The sequence below is a fragment of the Sycon ciliatum genome, chromosome 3 (assembly GCF_964019385.1).
Source record: "Sycon ciliatum chromosome 3, ocSycCili1.1, whole genome shotgun sequence".
Lineage (NCBI taxonomy): Eukaryota > Metazoa > Porifera > Calcarea > Leucosolenida > Sycettidae > Sycon > Sycon ciliatum.
Genome location: NC_088645.1, coordinates 39,297,545 through 39,312,535, shown reverse-complemented (window position 1 = coordinate 39,312,535; position 14,991 = coordinate 39,297,545). Strand labels below are relative to the sequence as shown.

The 14,991-nt window shown below is 47.5% G+C and overlaps 2 protein-coding genes across 2 annotated transcripts in view; one reads left to right on the top strand and one right to left on the bottom strand.

Annotated features, from left to right (window-relative positions):
• Positions 1 to 9,951, bottom strand: part of LOC135812152 (2-oxoglutarate and iron-dependent oxygenase domain-containing protein 3-like) — a 15,520-nt gene extending 5,569 nt beyond the window's left edge. The window contains exons 1-7 of the mRNA XM_065325473.1: positions 9,782 to 9,951; positions 8,215 to 8,414; positions 6,342 to 6,417; positions 5,579 to 5,621; positions 4,805 to 4,869; positions 4,060 to 4,107; positions 1,669 to 1,822 (exon numbers count right to left, since the gene is read on the bottom strand). Coding sequence (XP_065181545.1) covers positions 1,669 to 1,822; positions 4,060 to 4,107; positions 4,805 to 4,869; positions 5,579 to 5,621; positions 6,342 to 6,417; positions 8,215 to 8,414; positions 9,782 to 9,855 — 660 coding nt within the window. The 5' untranslated portion in view covers positions 9,856 to 9,951. The remainder of the gene's footprint in view (positions 1 to 1,668; positions 1,823 to 4,059; positions 4,108 to 4,804; positions 4,870 to 5,578; positions 5,622 to 6,341; positions 6,418 to 8,214; positions 8,415 to 9,781) is intronic.
• Positions 9,952 to 12,235: 2,284 nt separating this feature from the next.
• On the top strand, positions 12,236 to 13,577 carry LOC135812151 (uncharacterized). Its single transcript, XM_065325471.1, has one exon. It carries the CDS (start codon positions 12,587 to 12,589, stop codon positions 12,920 to 12,922), a length of 336 nt encoding a protein of 111 aa, XP_065181543.1. The 5' UTR covers positions 12,236 to 12,586; the 3' UTR covers positions 12,923 to 13,577.
• Positions 13,578 to 14,991: the final 1,414 nt, after the last annotated feature.

Below are 14,991 nucleotides of genomic sequence, written 5' to 3'. Positions count from 1 at the left end.
TATTCGCACAATTCTCGGTATCTCTCGTCGTGAGCAATGGGAGGGGACACACACACACACACAAAATAAAGAAACAACAACAACAACAACACACACACACACATCATGCATATTGGTGAAAAGGGTCATGAACGACAATATCTAAGCATTAGAAATACAGAGGGGCATGCGTCAGTAGCTACGCTGACCACAAGCAACTACTACTGTGGGCAATGCGAGCAGGGCTGACTATTGACTACTGTGGGCAATGCGAGCAGGGCTGACTGTTGACTACTGTGAGGAGCAAGCAGGGCTGACTGTTGACTCAGTATTGACTACCGTAAACCATCCAATATTCGCGTCTCTAAATTTTCGCGGTTGCTCAAAACGAGCGAGTTTACGATGGAAGATGTTCGCGGAGAACTGTGGGCACACACATACACCCACTGTTGAAGTTTGATGTCACGGTGGGTAATATTCACGTCATGTTCTTCTCACAAAATAGCAAAGATTAATACACTGCAAACATTAGGCCCTCCTGATGTCAGAGTGTTATTTTATGACCGAAACGTAGAATTGAATTTTTTCTGAAATGAATTTGTGAAAATCAGTGATTGAGTGTGAGCCAGTGTTGCTCTCAACCCACTCACCCCCTTGCACATACGCGACGCTCAGAATGTACCCTGGTTGGCCAGCGTCGAGTACCGGTATACGCGACGCACCCAAAGTGCACAGTGTGCTACACATCACGGCATATAGACGAGCGTTCAAACTTTCGTAATTCACTCAAACGGCAAGGGATTCTCACGCATGATGCATCGTTGGAAAAGTATTGGACTCAGCTTTTCACTGATACAACGATCTTTGCGGTAGGCCAATGTATGACGGCTGGAAATTTTAAATTTCACCTGCCGGCGATCGACTACAACTTTTTGCTCGTCACTTCGTGCATGCTGGGGATTTCCCTTGAGAGCAACGCATGCGTATTGGGTATCAACAGAAGCGCTTGAATCTCGGCTTTCCTTTGCAGTTTGAATCGTGAAAATCCTTTGAGGTGAGTAAGGAGACGATAGAAAACGCGAGATGTTGTTTTGTAATTGAGGCATGGTAGGGGGACGTGGAGAAAATATAGCAGTCTTCCTGGCATGTCTTTTGACCTGGAAACTATCGTGGTGTCTTCGTCAGATCCAGATCTTTCCAACAAGCCATAGATCGTGAAAATCCGTCAATAGACATGGTTCGCATTTTTTACCGTTCACGCGCTAGATCCAATGGTACTCGTACCCAACACCCAAAATACCGTCGGTTTGGTACCGTTTGGTACCGTTTCGACAATGGAAAGCTCTGTTTAGCGGGAGAACGAAACGGTAAGTTTCCAACTAGGGTTACGTCACAAGTCGATCGTTGCGTCAGCAGTCAGGACTCAGAAGCCGAACTGCTAACCGTGTCTCGAAAATACACAACGAAAAAACAGTAGACTCGCCCTCTACACGCCAACCGTCGAAAACAGCGTGCACGGTAAAATGCTAACCATGTCTAATGCGAAGTGACAATAAAATAAATTTAGTTCTGAACCCGAGCATGCAGGTGAGTACATTGTGAGTTTGTGTTCACCATGACGTGGCCAGCACCCCGGATCAAGGCTTGGCAGGGAAAGGGTTAAACATTAGGCAGTTCAAGGTAACTCACTCGATCGATATGTGGATGCCAGTATTCGTCATGAGATGTGGCAGCCGGCCGGTCAGTCATTCGAGAGAAGAAGGTCGGGTGGGTTAGGTAGAGCTTCTTTGCCGGAACTTTGAATTCAAGTTCCACGGCTTTCTTGACGCGGTTCTTGATAGTCCTGCAACCAGCGCGGCCAAGCCACGGCACACATGCATACACACGCACGCACGCACGCACACGCACACACACACACACACACGCACACACACATGCACACACAAACACACACACACAGACACACAGACAGACTCAGACACAAACACACACACTTACACACACACACACACACATGCACACACATGTATGCACACACACACGCATGCACGCGCGCACACACACACATGCACAGACACACACGCACACATGCGCGTATGCCTAAGGACGGCACGGTGCCATCATACCGTATTATCTCTAATATAAGCACAGTCTCCAATAATAGCACGTCTCCAATAATAGAACACCTTGGGGCGGCATTCAAAAAAATAGAGTGCTCAGTCTCCATTATAAGCACACTGTCTATCGGTACCTGGTAAAATGCATGTACCGTATTATCTCTAAAATGCAGTACCGGCGAAAAAACCCTGAAATGTGTGCGTCTGACATGAATTTGGCATGGCAACATGCCTCTGAAATGAGGTTGAAATAATAATGGAACAGTCTCCAATAAAGGAACGTCTCCATTAATAGCACGGGGCGGAGGTACATTGAAAAAATAAAGGACTGTTCTTATATTAGAGATAAAACGGTAACTGACTAATAAGCTACTGTCAAAGTCTGCATACACGAAAGCCTTCGGGCCTATTCGAGCAAATGATATTGTGGAGCTCCAGACGTGACCAGACCCTCCAATACCTGAGCCAGAGCGCGCTAAAACATGACCACAGCTTTTTTTGAAAAAGTCGAGATAATCGCGATTTGAATTCAACGGCAAAAAATACGAAGTGCAGTGCATCGCGAGTCGCTGTTGTTGTTCTCCTCGGTCGACTGGACTGTTCCGGATGCATTTCTTTGTTGCAAGTAAGTTTATTTGTTTGAGTTTGTATTCCATGTTGCGCTGAGTCGCCTAAAACTGATCGTCATCGATGTATCGACGGAAGAGCCTAGTAGTAATGTACTGCGGAGCGGAAGAAGACGACATCCTCGCACTCCATGCGCAGGATAAAATATTTTGAGGATTCGGGTCGGAAACAGAAGGAAGACGATGATGGCTACAGCGACGAGTCATTTGAGGGCGACACTTTCGTCGAGCGTAAAAGAATTGATGCTGGTAGTCCCACGATCTGCAGTGACGAGGAATTCTACTCTGATGACAACCTGGCAAGCATCGACACTGACTTGGGAGGTGAGTCGGCCGATGATTTGGCCAGAATGGACATCGCTGCACATATCCGGGACAATGCCAATATTGGTTGCAAGTGCAAAAACAATCAATGGACTCTGCTGCTCCCTCAACTTGCTCAAGTCGATAATTTGAGTACCCTTATGCGGAACATCGCTAGCACGAGCAGTAGGCAGCGAAAGCAGTACTCTCTGGTGAGCGGAGAAAACCGTGTGTAGATGTGCTTTGATGTGGGAAAATATGAGTGCAACGTCGATTATGTTGAGGAAGACTGTGTGCAGCAGTGTATACTGTATATCTGAAAGTACAGGTAGAGTGTGATGGAGAGGACGTGGAGTGCCAACTTCTTCGGGCATCTACAGATGTTGACCATGTTTTCGCTGGCGGTTCTCCAGTGGTGCTCCAAACAGGAGGTATTTCGACCACCCAGCTCAGCTGCCTATAGGAATTTGGATGAGGCCGAGTACCTGTCAGCTCATGCTATAAGACCCTGGACAGAGGAACTGACCCGGAAAGGATGAACCAAGGGACATATCAACTGTGTGCAAAAATGACAATCCCATTGCTGTACATAGAATTTCACCATTCCAACAGTGCTGCATATAATACCATTGTAGCAACACTTAGACATGTCCGATCGATCCAAAACTTTCAGACAGTGAACATTAGGTGTGTTTGATCATTTTTGAACAAAAAACTGAAAATCGAATTTTTGGTCTGTGGTCATATTCTAGCGTGCTCTGGCTCATTCCTGTAGGTCATATCAGCTATATTATTCCATGGACCCAGGGCAATCACACAATGGACCTCGACCCATGGCAATCACCCCCATGTACCCAGGACAATCACCCCATGGACCTGGGACAATCGCCCCATGGACCTGGGACAATCACCCCATGGACCTGGGACAATCACCCCCTTCTCTAGACTGTCCCGGGCATCCAGAACAGCCGGGCATGTATGCAGTTCAGATGAACTTCAAAGTGAGACGTATCCACTCAGTTCTTTTGGCTTACTTGTATAGGGCAAAATCCTCCTTGGTAAAGATGGCTCCTTTCGTTGCCCTGCAGTAAACAACGTCAAACAACCACAAAAATCATTCTCATTGGCTGTTACTATAGCTGTCGTTAAAATGACGCTTTGCTTAGAGTTCCTTTAGAAAAGACGAGACACAGAACGGGTACAGTCCACGGCTGAAATCCTGCACAGCTACGCAAACAAGCAGAGCCTCAAAGTTCTCAAGATGGTGCATTTCAGCTGCAATGAGATGGGATCACATATTTATTTGCACCGGTATTCATTTATTTATGCAATCAAGTCGCGTGCTTCACTGTCCGAAGAGTGCTCAATACCCATAATAGGGCAGAGCGACACAGCTTCAAATCTCTCTTATGTATATTCACTTATTTACTCAATCTCAATCTCATAGCATATGCAAGCAACCCTAATAAGGGGAGCAACCCCGGAGATGAGGACGATGTCCAGCCGTGGCAATATTACGAGAAAGGTCATGCGATGATGCATGGGGTTACAACAATCAAAAACACACACGCACGCACACACGTGCACACACACACACACACACACACACACACACACACACACACACACACACACACACACACACACACAAACAAACACGCACACACACACACACACACACACACACACACACACACACACACAAACACACTCACACACGCACACACACACACACACACACACACACACATAATTATATCGTATTACGTCAGAGCGTACTTATAGACGTTGATGAATTCTTTGCCTCTGGATACAGCACCAGAATGCAGATCTAGAATCGTAGCCTGAAACAGGTGCAGAGAATGACAAACAACAACGCGAACATCAATGATGGTGCAGCATCAACACAGACCTCTATCCCAACTTGAAGCCTACTTAAAACTCCCCGACAATGTGATGAAATATAATTGTAATGCTGGGGTCTAAGCTAAGGGCTAGCTTCCCACCCCCACTCCTTGAGACAACTTGCACCACTCCAAGCACATCTTCCTATGACAGATTTCAATGTACTTCGAGTACAGTAAAACTCCCTGACCCGGACTCGCCAGATCCAGGCACACACACACTCTCGTCTACAGGGCACGCTTCGAATCCGTCTAGAGTCACAAAATTGACAACTCCACGAAAAATGGTCCCCAAACTATGGATTGACACAAAAAATCGGAAAAATGTTTACGTACCTAAAAAACAAGTATGTATGTTCTAAGTAAGGGGAAATTCCTAGTTAGGGGCAGTGCCTGGTCCCAGCCTGTCCCCCATAAGGGAAATTCTACGGTGTCTGGCAAGAGTGCACACAACAACAACCTGCACTTCGACCCTGAGATTGGGCATCGAAAATGTGCACAAAAATGGGGCAAATACTGCATCCGGAGTTTGCCGGATAGCCAGCGTGCATCTTCCGTCCGCTGGCACGCAGATCAAACCGCTGATCAGCGTGATCAGACCAGGGTCGGAGATATTCACGGCACAGATGTGCATGCACACTTCCCTTACCCCGCCATCAGAACCACCGTGAGACATGCCTCGTTCTGCTATCCTGTAGAACAACAACAACACAACAAACAACAATGAGGTCAAGGTTCAGTGATAAGAACAACCTCTTTTACAGACAAACAAACACAATGGATAGATGAAATGCGAAACTGGTGAAGAAATCAGGAAATTATACATGTGTAAAGTATGATTTTCAAAAGCAAACCAAAAAGAAACTTCAAATCAAAACGAGTCAAGGTTCAGCATTGTTTGTTCGCAGTTTTTAAGGACGCAATTATGTTTTGTACGCACCCGATACCAAGGCACGCACGTACGCAGGCACACATGCACCCAGGCACACACGTACCCAGGCACACACGTACGCAGGCACACACGTACCCAGGCACACACGTACCCAGGCAAACATGTACCCAGGGATACACGTACCCAGGCACACATGCACCCAGGCACACACGTACCCAGGCACACACGTACCCAGGCACACATGTACCCAGGGATACACGTACCCAGGCACACTTGTACCCAGGCACACACGTACCCAGGCACACACGTACCCAGGCACACACGTACCCAGGCACACACGTACCCAGGCACACTTGTACCCAGGCATGCATGTACCCAGGCACACACGTACCCAGGCACACATACACCCTGGGCGCATGTACCTAGGCATGCATGTACCCAGGCACGCGTGTACCCAGGCACACATGTACCCAGGCACACATACACGCACGCATATAATTCCACACATTCTGCAACTTACTCGATCAGGCCCTCGATCTCCTCATCACGGACAAACTTGTCCATCACCACTCTACCGCATGCTTGTGGCGAACAGCCTAGAGACAAGGTTGAGCAACAGAAGGAGAACACAAGCAAGAGAAGATATCCTGATGATAAGAATAGGGACAACAGTCAAGCACTTTTTTTACGAACTTCCATACAAACACTTTGTGATAATTATGATGAATAAGGGAGTGTCATGGTGGTGGAGCTGAGCACACTAAAGCGCGATGCACAATATCACTTCTGCGATGCAATGAGCGTCGAGCGAAAGTCTTTTTCGAATCGCGTGAAGAGTCTTCGATGCACAATGCACGGCATATCGCAGCGAAATACTGCAGGGCACGCACAGTCCATGACTGCACGCGACCTGTCACGTGGGTCTGTGATGTAGAAAGTGATGCGCATCGCTCATCGTTCGTTGCAGAAGTTGAACTAGGCTCAACTTCCCGCGATGCGACCTGCGACGGAGCTGCGACAACCTGCGATTCAACATTTTGCAGAAAAAACTCTCGATCGCATCGCTCGTCGCTCATCGCGTTGCAGAAGTGATATTGTACATCGCGTTTTAGTCGACGTGGGGTCTCGAACGCAATGTATGCCCAGTGCACCAAGTGAAGAGAGAAGCACTAGATGCAGAGATAGTTACAGCATTGGTCAGAGTACATAACCCCCAAGAGTGTGCAACTCCACAGTGGGTGCCGTGACTGCCGTCCCAACAGAATTTCAACGTCACTTTTATGGTGCAATGCGCGTTGCACAAGTCCTATCAGACGTATCTTAGACCCGTGATGGACAAATCCATGTTTGATCCAGCGCAAATTAGTGCAAGGACCACATGCGATGCGCTGCCACTGGGTACAAACAACTTATATATAACTCGTGAGAGAAGTCGGATGTTGAGCCAAGGAAAAATTGTAACATAGAAACATATCTCAGTACTCCTTGTCAGCTTTGTGCTAGATTGTGCAAGTCTGACTGCTCAAAATCTGGCTTAGTTGGGGGACTCGATCGCATTTTTCGTGAGAAGCCTTGCATTAAAACGATGACGTCAACTTGAAGTTCTGCCGGGACAGCGAGGTATGCGGGAGTTGCACACTCAAGGAGATCAAGTCCTCTTGGCAAGAAGTCTTGGCATTGGTAAGAAATAAGAATACAACACACGCTACAGAAGAATATCCAACAGTCGCCTCCTTGTATGATTCAAAATAATATATTTGATGCTTGGAGAGAGCATGGTGTGTACTGGAAGACAAGTAATGTTAACGAACATTTAATTCTAACGATTTCACTAATCTAATGTGTCTTTCCCTCAAACTAGTGAAGATTTAACTAGTTTTATAAATTCTAGAATTGCGATAAACGAAACAAGCTGAACAGTCATTTCGCAAAATTCGCTAACATTCGAAGTCGTTATGTACAAAACGATATGTACATGTACAGCCATTTGCCGGTTTTGAGACGGAATTCGTTAGAATTTCACTTTGCTAACCCACAAAAATCCGCAGATCGTTAACGTAACAATTGATGTTAAAATATCTGGTCTTACAGTAACGGGAAAACTACCAGTAGTATATCCATTACATAACACACTTCATGCATACGGTACACAATATGATATGTTGCACAGCCTATATCACAGCCAACATTACAAGCACATCCATCCCTGTGCGCAAATCAATACACATGCAGAACAGTGTGCTCCTGTGTGCATGCATACACAAACACACACACACATGTACATACCCCCCCCCCCCCCCCACCCAAACATACACATGCACACACGTAGACGCCCGCCTGCACGCATGCACACACACGCCTGCACGCGCACACACACACACAAATACTAGTACCTGGGAATTTCTCGTAGTCCTTCGAACACGAAACGTTCATGCGCCGAAGTCGATACGTATCCGAAGCTGCTAAATGGGTACTCTCCGTTCGAGCACTCCGCGACGAAATGTAGATGGCAGCTAGGACAAACAGAAACCTCGCTGCATACCGTAGCATGCCGTATGGGGATTCTGGCTGTCTGCCATTGGCAGGTGCTGAGCTGAATACATCCACGGGAGAAAGTCAAAATCATAACAAGAATGTGGCCATGGCTGGTTATACTAGAAAGGAAGGTCCCTGGCACCCTGGCTCGAGTCACAGCGGTGACAGTCAATTTTTTCTTCAGACTTTTCTCTTTTCACGCCCTCAAGCAAACATTAAAACCGGGCCTGCACATTTTCAAGTGACTTTGTGTGTGTGTGTGTGTGTGTGTGTGTGTGTGTGCGTGTGTGTGCGCGCGCGCGTGCGCGGTGGGAGGGGGGTGGAATACTGGGGTCGTGCTCTAGGTGCTAGCTAGTACATAGAAACCGACAATGGAGAGTGTCTAAAAGGTAGGGCTGAAACGAATATCCCGAATATTCGTTCGTTCAGCTTCGCAGAACGGACGTTCGTGAGGTGACGAATATTCGAACTGAATTTTTTTCTTTTTCCCGATATGCTACTACTCTTGGTACACGGAGGCTGTGTGAGTATGAGAGCAGTTCTGTGTGTGAGTATGAGAGCAGTTCTGTGTGTGAGTATGAGAGCAGTTCTGTGTGTGAGTATGAGAGCAGTTCTGTGTGTGAGTATGAGAGCAGTTCTGTGTGTGAGTATGAGAGCAGTTCTGTGTGTGAGTATGAGAGCAGTTCTGTGTGTGAGTATGAGAGCAGTTCTGTGTGTGAGTATGAGAGCAGTTCTGTGTGTGAGTATGAGAGCAGTTCTGTGTGTGAGTATGAGAGCAGTTCTGTGTGTGAGTATGAGAGCAGTTCTGTGTGTGAGTATGAAAGCAGTTCGCTGGCGACGCACGGTGCTTACGGTGGGAAAGATGTGGAGAGAGAGTCCCCGCGTCGAAAGTCTCCCAGAGACGAATATTTAGGCCATCAACTCTCTACGTAACTGAGTGACGGCAGCACAGCGCGGCGCACGCGCACAACCTTACGGAGCCACCCGACAACGATTCTGGAGCGATGTTGCTCTCAACGGCGAGCGAGGCACGGCCAGGTAAGTTTGTGATGGCAATGGGTTTGAGTGCATACTTTCAGAGCGTGAAAGAAGCAAATTACGTAATGAAGGCAACGCACCGCGTGCGGACCCATAACCACAGTTGCATACTCTTGTTTATGCACTATTGATGCTATGATATTGAGTTGAATTAATAAAAAATAAATGAAAACAAATGACCCAGACCCCTGTCGTGAACAGCGTAAAAACATTGCCGTGCAACAGAACACAAGGTGAGTACTAGCAATACAGTACAGACAAGAATGCATAACGATCACAACGAACATTGTGAAGCGCACAACTAACTGTACCACTACTGAACTTGCACAGGCCCACACCCAGAAACTACGTCCGGACAGACACACTCGCAAGTCCAGTTAGACGAACCTTTTTTTCGCTTTTTCCTTGCTTGAGCCTTTCGCATCTTTACTCTCCTTCCCCGCTTCCTTGCTTCGCTTCATAATTGATTGAAACCGTGATCCACAGCGAAAGACTTCAAAGACACTGCATGTAGCAATCGGACAAAATCAAAATCAATGAACCTGACCTGCTGAACTTCTTTTTCATTTCGAAAAAGAGGAAAAGAAACGTTCGTGTTCTGTTCCGTCACTCTGAACCTGCGCCGGGTTTCGCTGCGCCACATTGTGACGTCACAGTACTTTTGTGTAGCTATGCCCCGTGACTGTTTGCCGCCGGCCTAGTGTACGGCAAATATCCAGCTGTCACATAAGACTCACATCAAGTTCGTTGAAAATTGCCTTGAAAATGTCAGTAAAAAAACTGTTAGTTCTGGTTCTTGCTCTTTCGTCTCGCTCGTTATCGGTATTTTCTAGCTCTTGGTTGTTATCTTCATGCAGTGATAGCATTGAAGTTTTGCCCGTACAAGAGGCGGTCCACTTTGAACCCAGAAAAAAAAGAAGCAAAAATCCATCGACCTGAAGCCAAGCTTGCAAGGCGAAGGTCAAGCGACTGTTGCAAAATATGTACCGGTTGTTATGTTGGTAAGTATCATTATCGGTATATTCACCCATTCAATAGGAGACACGACATTGCATGGTATTGGGAAGCAGAAAGACGCGCCATGTCGACATAACAGGAAGAGAACAACTCTGAACAGGAGAGTGATCGACATCTTTCTTATGACTTTGTGGTAGCGTCTGGCGCTAAACCGGTTCTCGGACATGCCCAAGCTATGAACAAGCCCCACCAACCCAACATTGCATGAGGTCCTGGGGACGAGGGCCAGCAGCCCTGAGGGGACTACTAGTAGTAGTGATATGTACATGATTGTATTACATTGTATTGTGAACTGTGAGGATGTGTGGAGAATAGGATGGGAGTCCAGTTGAAGATGCATGGGTGGTCAGGGGTGGAGGGTAGGAGCACAATGGCAGTAGCTGTGCCTGTGGGGCCAGTTTCGATCTCTGCCACGCATTATCTTGTCCAAAGGGTGGCTTTCCAACATTGCGCCACAATGAGGTACGTGACGTCACCGCCAGCATGCTCCGGAGAGTGGCCAATAACGTTGCGGTGGAGCCTCATCTTCAGCCGGTCACTGGTGAGCAGTTTCGCCATCGGACGGCAATATCAACTGACCAGGCACGGCTTGACATTGTGGCAGGCGGGGTGTGGGGCGGACGGTTTGAACGCTGCTTTTTTGATGTAAGGGTATTCAACCCATATGCCGCTTCGAACCGGTCGGCCCACATCCAATCTGCCTTCAACAAGCACGAAGCTGAGAAGCGACGCCATTATGGTGAACGAGTACGAGAGGTGGAGATGTCGAGTTTCACTCCACTTGTCCTGGCAACAACTGGTGATATGGGCCGTGCTGCTACTGCTTTCTATCGGCGGCTGGCTGTCCTTATGGAGGAGCGTGGATCAGTTGGGTATCATACCCATATCTCGCTTATCCGGAGCCGGCTGGCCTTTGCTTTGCTGCGTGCTAACATCATGTGTCTGCGGGGGGCTCGCTCACCATTTCCCTGGCATAGGGGGATGGATGACGCCTCTCCAGATGTTCCTGTTGCTGAAGCCCGCCTTGTTGGCAACTAGCTAACACGGGTAACGGATACTGACTGATCAACAGAGACTATCTCAAAAATGGAGTTATCATTGTGTGCAGATTGTAAAGTTTCATTTTATTTTTATTTACATTTTTTGTTTTGCTTTGCTTTGCAGTTGTTGCCGCGGTCAGGCCAGTGAAATCATGTTCTGTGATTGCCCGTATAAGACTCAGAGGCTTAAGAAAAAAAGGAGCACAATGGCATACACATGTATGTGCTAGAAGCCGGTCCGGGAGCATGCATCCTGATGTCGACTTGTTTTATTCAAAGCCCCACATTTAAGTGAATAATAGCAAGAAGGTTCAAGAGAAGAGCTAGAGAGAAAAGGGAAACCAAGGAGGAGTCCAGGTAGAAAAGGATACTACGTTGTTTGGTTGATAGCATGTAACAAGAGGGAGGACGTACTGTCTGGTATATTAGATCGCATCACGTGATACATGGGACAAAGTCAGGCCCGCAAAGCGTCATGTGCTCCGCACTGCATACCACCAGTCGCTAGTATGCTGACAGCCTATACTAGCTATGGAAGCTGTGATTCCGTACAGCTAGGCGATGCGGATGTCTCAGAACCAGGGTTTGATCCAAACTTCGACATTTCAGGCTCCGTCTACCAGGCATGATGCAGTTGGCGGTAGGTCACCAGACCGGACAGTTGTCTCGAAGTCCTGAACTGGGATGCCAGGACCCGCACGGGTAACTCAGCAGGGCTATGACTCCACGCTTCACCGTAAGCTGTGGACCACACATGTACATACCCAGCTTGTGGGTGTGGAGATAATGAATGGCTGTGTAAACAAAAGGCAAGGATCGCTGAGGTTCGCAGGTTGATTTCGTCGCTACTGGAGTGTGTTTGACGACATTGAGCATCGCACGGAGGCCGCTTGTGATTATGCCAGTCGGTAGGGTCCAGAACACCTAGAGAAATCTGACTCCCGTGACACAGCTCTGGCCCGATATCCTACGCCCTAGCAGCCTTGATCGAAGATCGGCTTCATCCAGAGCTGGTCAGCACAGGCACAAGCGGAGTTCACAGTCTTTTTATAGCTGCACCTGCCCGTAACACCCGATTCGATTGGCCATAGCCAACGCAGGAGGCAACGGTATTCAGCCGACGGTGGAGAGCGGAATGGAAAAGTCAAGCAGCTGTGCAACGTGGGGTAACAACCAAACGTGGGGTACCGTTCTCAAGCCTGATTCCGGTCTGGGATACCAGAAGATGACGGCCGAGGAGGTGGACGCAATCAGCGAGCGCCTCCATCAACCCATCACACGTGCCGCGGAGAAAGAAATCGATCAGACCACGGTCAAGGGCGGACAAAAGCTCCCCGCCGAGGAGGTGGAGGCGCTGGTCGACCGTCTAAAGCAGACCAGCCCCGGCAAGGCGGTGTGTGACAGCAACAGAACGGGAGGGATGAAGGAGAGTGGCGTTATGAACACATTCGCCTGGAAAGGATGGAACTAACCTGCATGGATCAAGCGCCAAAGTCTTCGGAGATAGAAGGTACACACGCAAGTGGATAGTGGCATAGACACAATGCTACATGTTGCTGGTTTCCTCGCTGCTCTTTACTCTAATTTGGAAGTTGCCGGAAAATGTCTAAAGCTGTCCAGTGTCAAGGGAAATATGTACATGTATGTACCATTGAGTACGAAAGGTCCAGTGAATCATATCGTGCCACTCCCTGGTGGACCCAGTTTGCTGTACTTGCATGGAACAATCATATCAATTTACACATGTTCTGTCTTGCAAGATAATGATCTTTCTCGAGATGCGAATTTTTCACTGTACTACCTGTAGCCACCCCTTCTATCCTTTAAAAGTCCGCCACCTAGGACTTACACTGGCTTCGGATTGTATGCGTGCGATATGGCCTAAATTGCTAGCCTCCAGTCCAAAAATCCACGGCAACATACATACATGATTGTATACCAGCATTTTCTCTGAACGGCATAGATATCTAGACGCACACATGCACAATGCTACTGATCGCTTTGTAGCCGCATGGCTTCATAAACTCTCAGCTTTCAGACTCAGGTCTGCACTGTTCTTTGTTAGTTGTACATCATGCACTCGTGACTTTTGAGTTCAAGTCGATACCATACTATACCATACCATGTGACATATTGACCTTACAGGCCTGTGGGGATAGCCCTAGTAAACATTTGATAATAATACTACAGTGGTCCCTCTATAATCCGGCACCATTTGTGCCACGAAAATCTGCTGGATTAGGGAGGGTGCTGGATTAACAAATCTGATTTACTGCTGCAATGTACATGAAGAGGACATTTTGGCTACTGAAAATTGTGCTGGTTTATCGAGGGTGCTGGATTATAAAGTGCCGGATTAGAGAGGGACGACTGTAATACTAAACCGTACCTCGCCGGCACATCCTGGTTTGGTGCAGCCAACATTGGAGTCTTTCCAATAATAACCCAATATGAGATGCGTTGACAAAAGCAACTGGAAAGTTTACACATGTACATGTACTGTACACGATTGTATTTAGGCTACAGTCAACTTCGCTTATAACGACTGCGGATATAACGACAATTCGCGAATAACGACAGAATTTCCATGCCCCGAGCAAAGTCCCATCCAACTGTAATACATATAATGAGACTTCGGGTATAACAACACTTCGCGAATAAGGACACTTTTCTGATGCCCCGCCGAGTGTCGTTATAAGCGAAGTTGACTGTACTATGTCTTTGTGTTTTCAGCTGCAGGGCAATCAGTGACTTGCACAATGTCTCATGAGTCATAATTATGCTGATTCATCATGCACCCAGCTGCTCAGTGCTCACACTTGATCTGTATCAGCGTGTCTGTCGTTGCCAGCAATCACTACAGTAAAACCTGTCAAGGCGACCACTCGGATAAGGCGACCACCTGTCCTAGAAGACCACCGGAACCAGGACCAAGGGATGCTATTTCCAGTGAAATGACCCTGTAATACAGGCCTGTATAAGGAGACCACCTGGTAACAAATACTACGTTTTGAAGGTCCCATGAGTGGTCGTCTTACACAGGTTCCACTGTACTTGCATCACTCTCAGACTATGCATGGAACGTACACATAAAAATGTATTACAGTCGTCCCTCTCTAATCCGGCACTTTATAATCCAGCACCCTCGATAAACCAGCACAATTTTCAGTAGCCAAAATGTCCTCTTCATGCACATTGCAGCAGTAAATCAGATTTGTTAATCCAGCACCCTCCCTTATCCAGCAGATTTTCGTGGCACAAATGGTGCCGGATTATAGAGGGACCACTGTACTAATCTTCTCTTGTACGTGTGTCTCTTGCATGTTGGGGCGGACCACTGGAAGGACCTTCTTGCCGCTGTCCGAAGTCAACCCATTATCAGCACAGTTACTGTGTCATGCAATGAGCATGACAAAATGATCCCAGGGCTTCCTGTAAAAGACCATCACCGAGGACATCGGTCTGTTGGTGTTTCCTTGCCAGCATAAGTAAACTCTGGAAGGAACCGGCAAACTGCATGTAATTATTTACTTAGCTATT

Bases quoted from the DNA above. Each gene is read 5' to 3' on its own strand.
- LOC135812151 (XM_065325471.1), top strand. From the start codon at position 12,587: ATGGAAAAGTCAAGCAGCTGTGCAACGTGGGGTAACAACCAAACGTGG.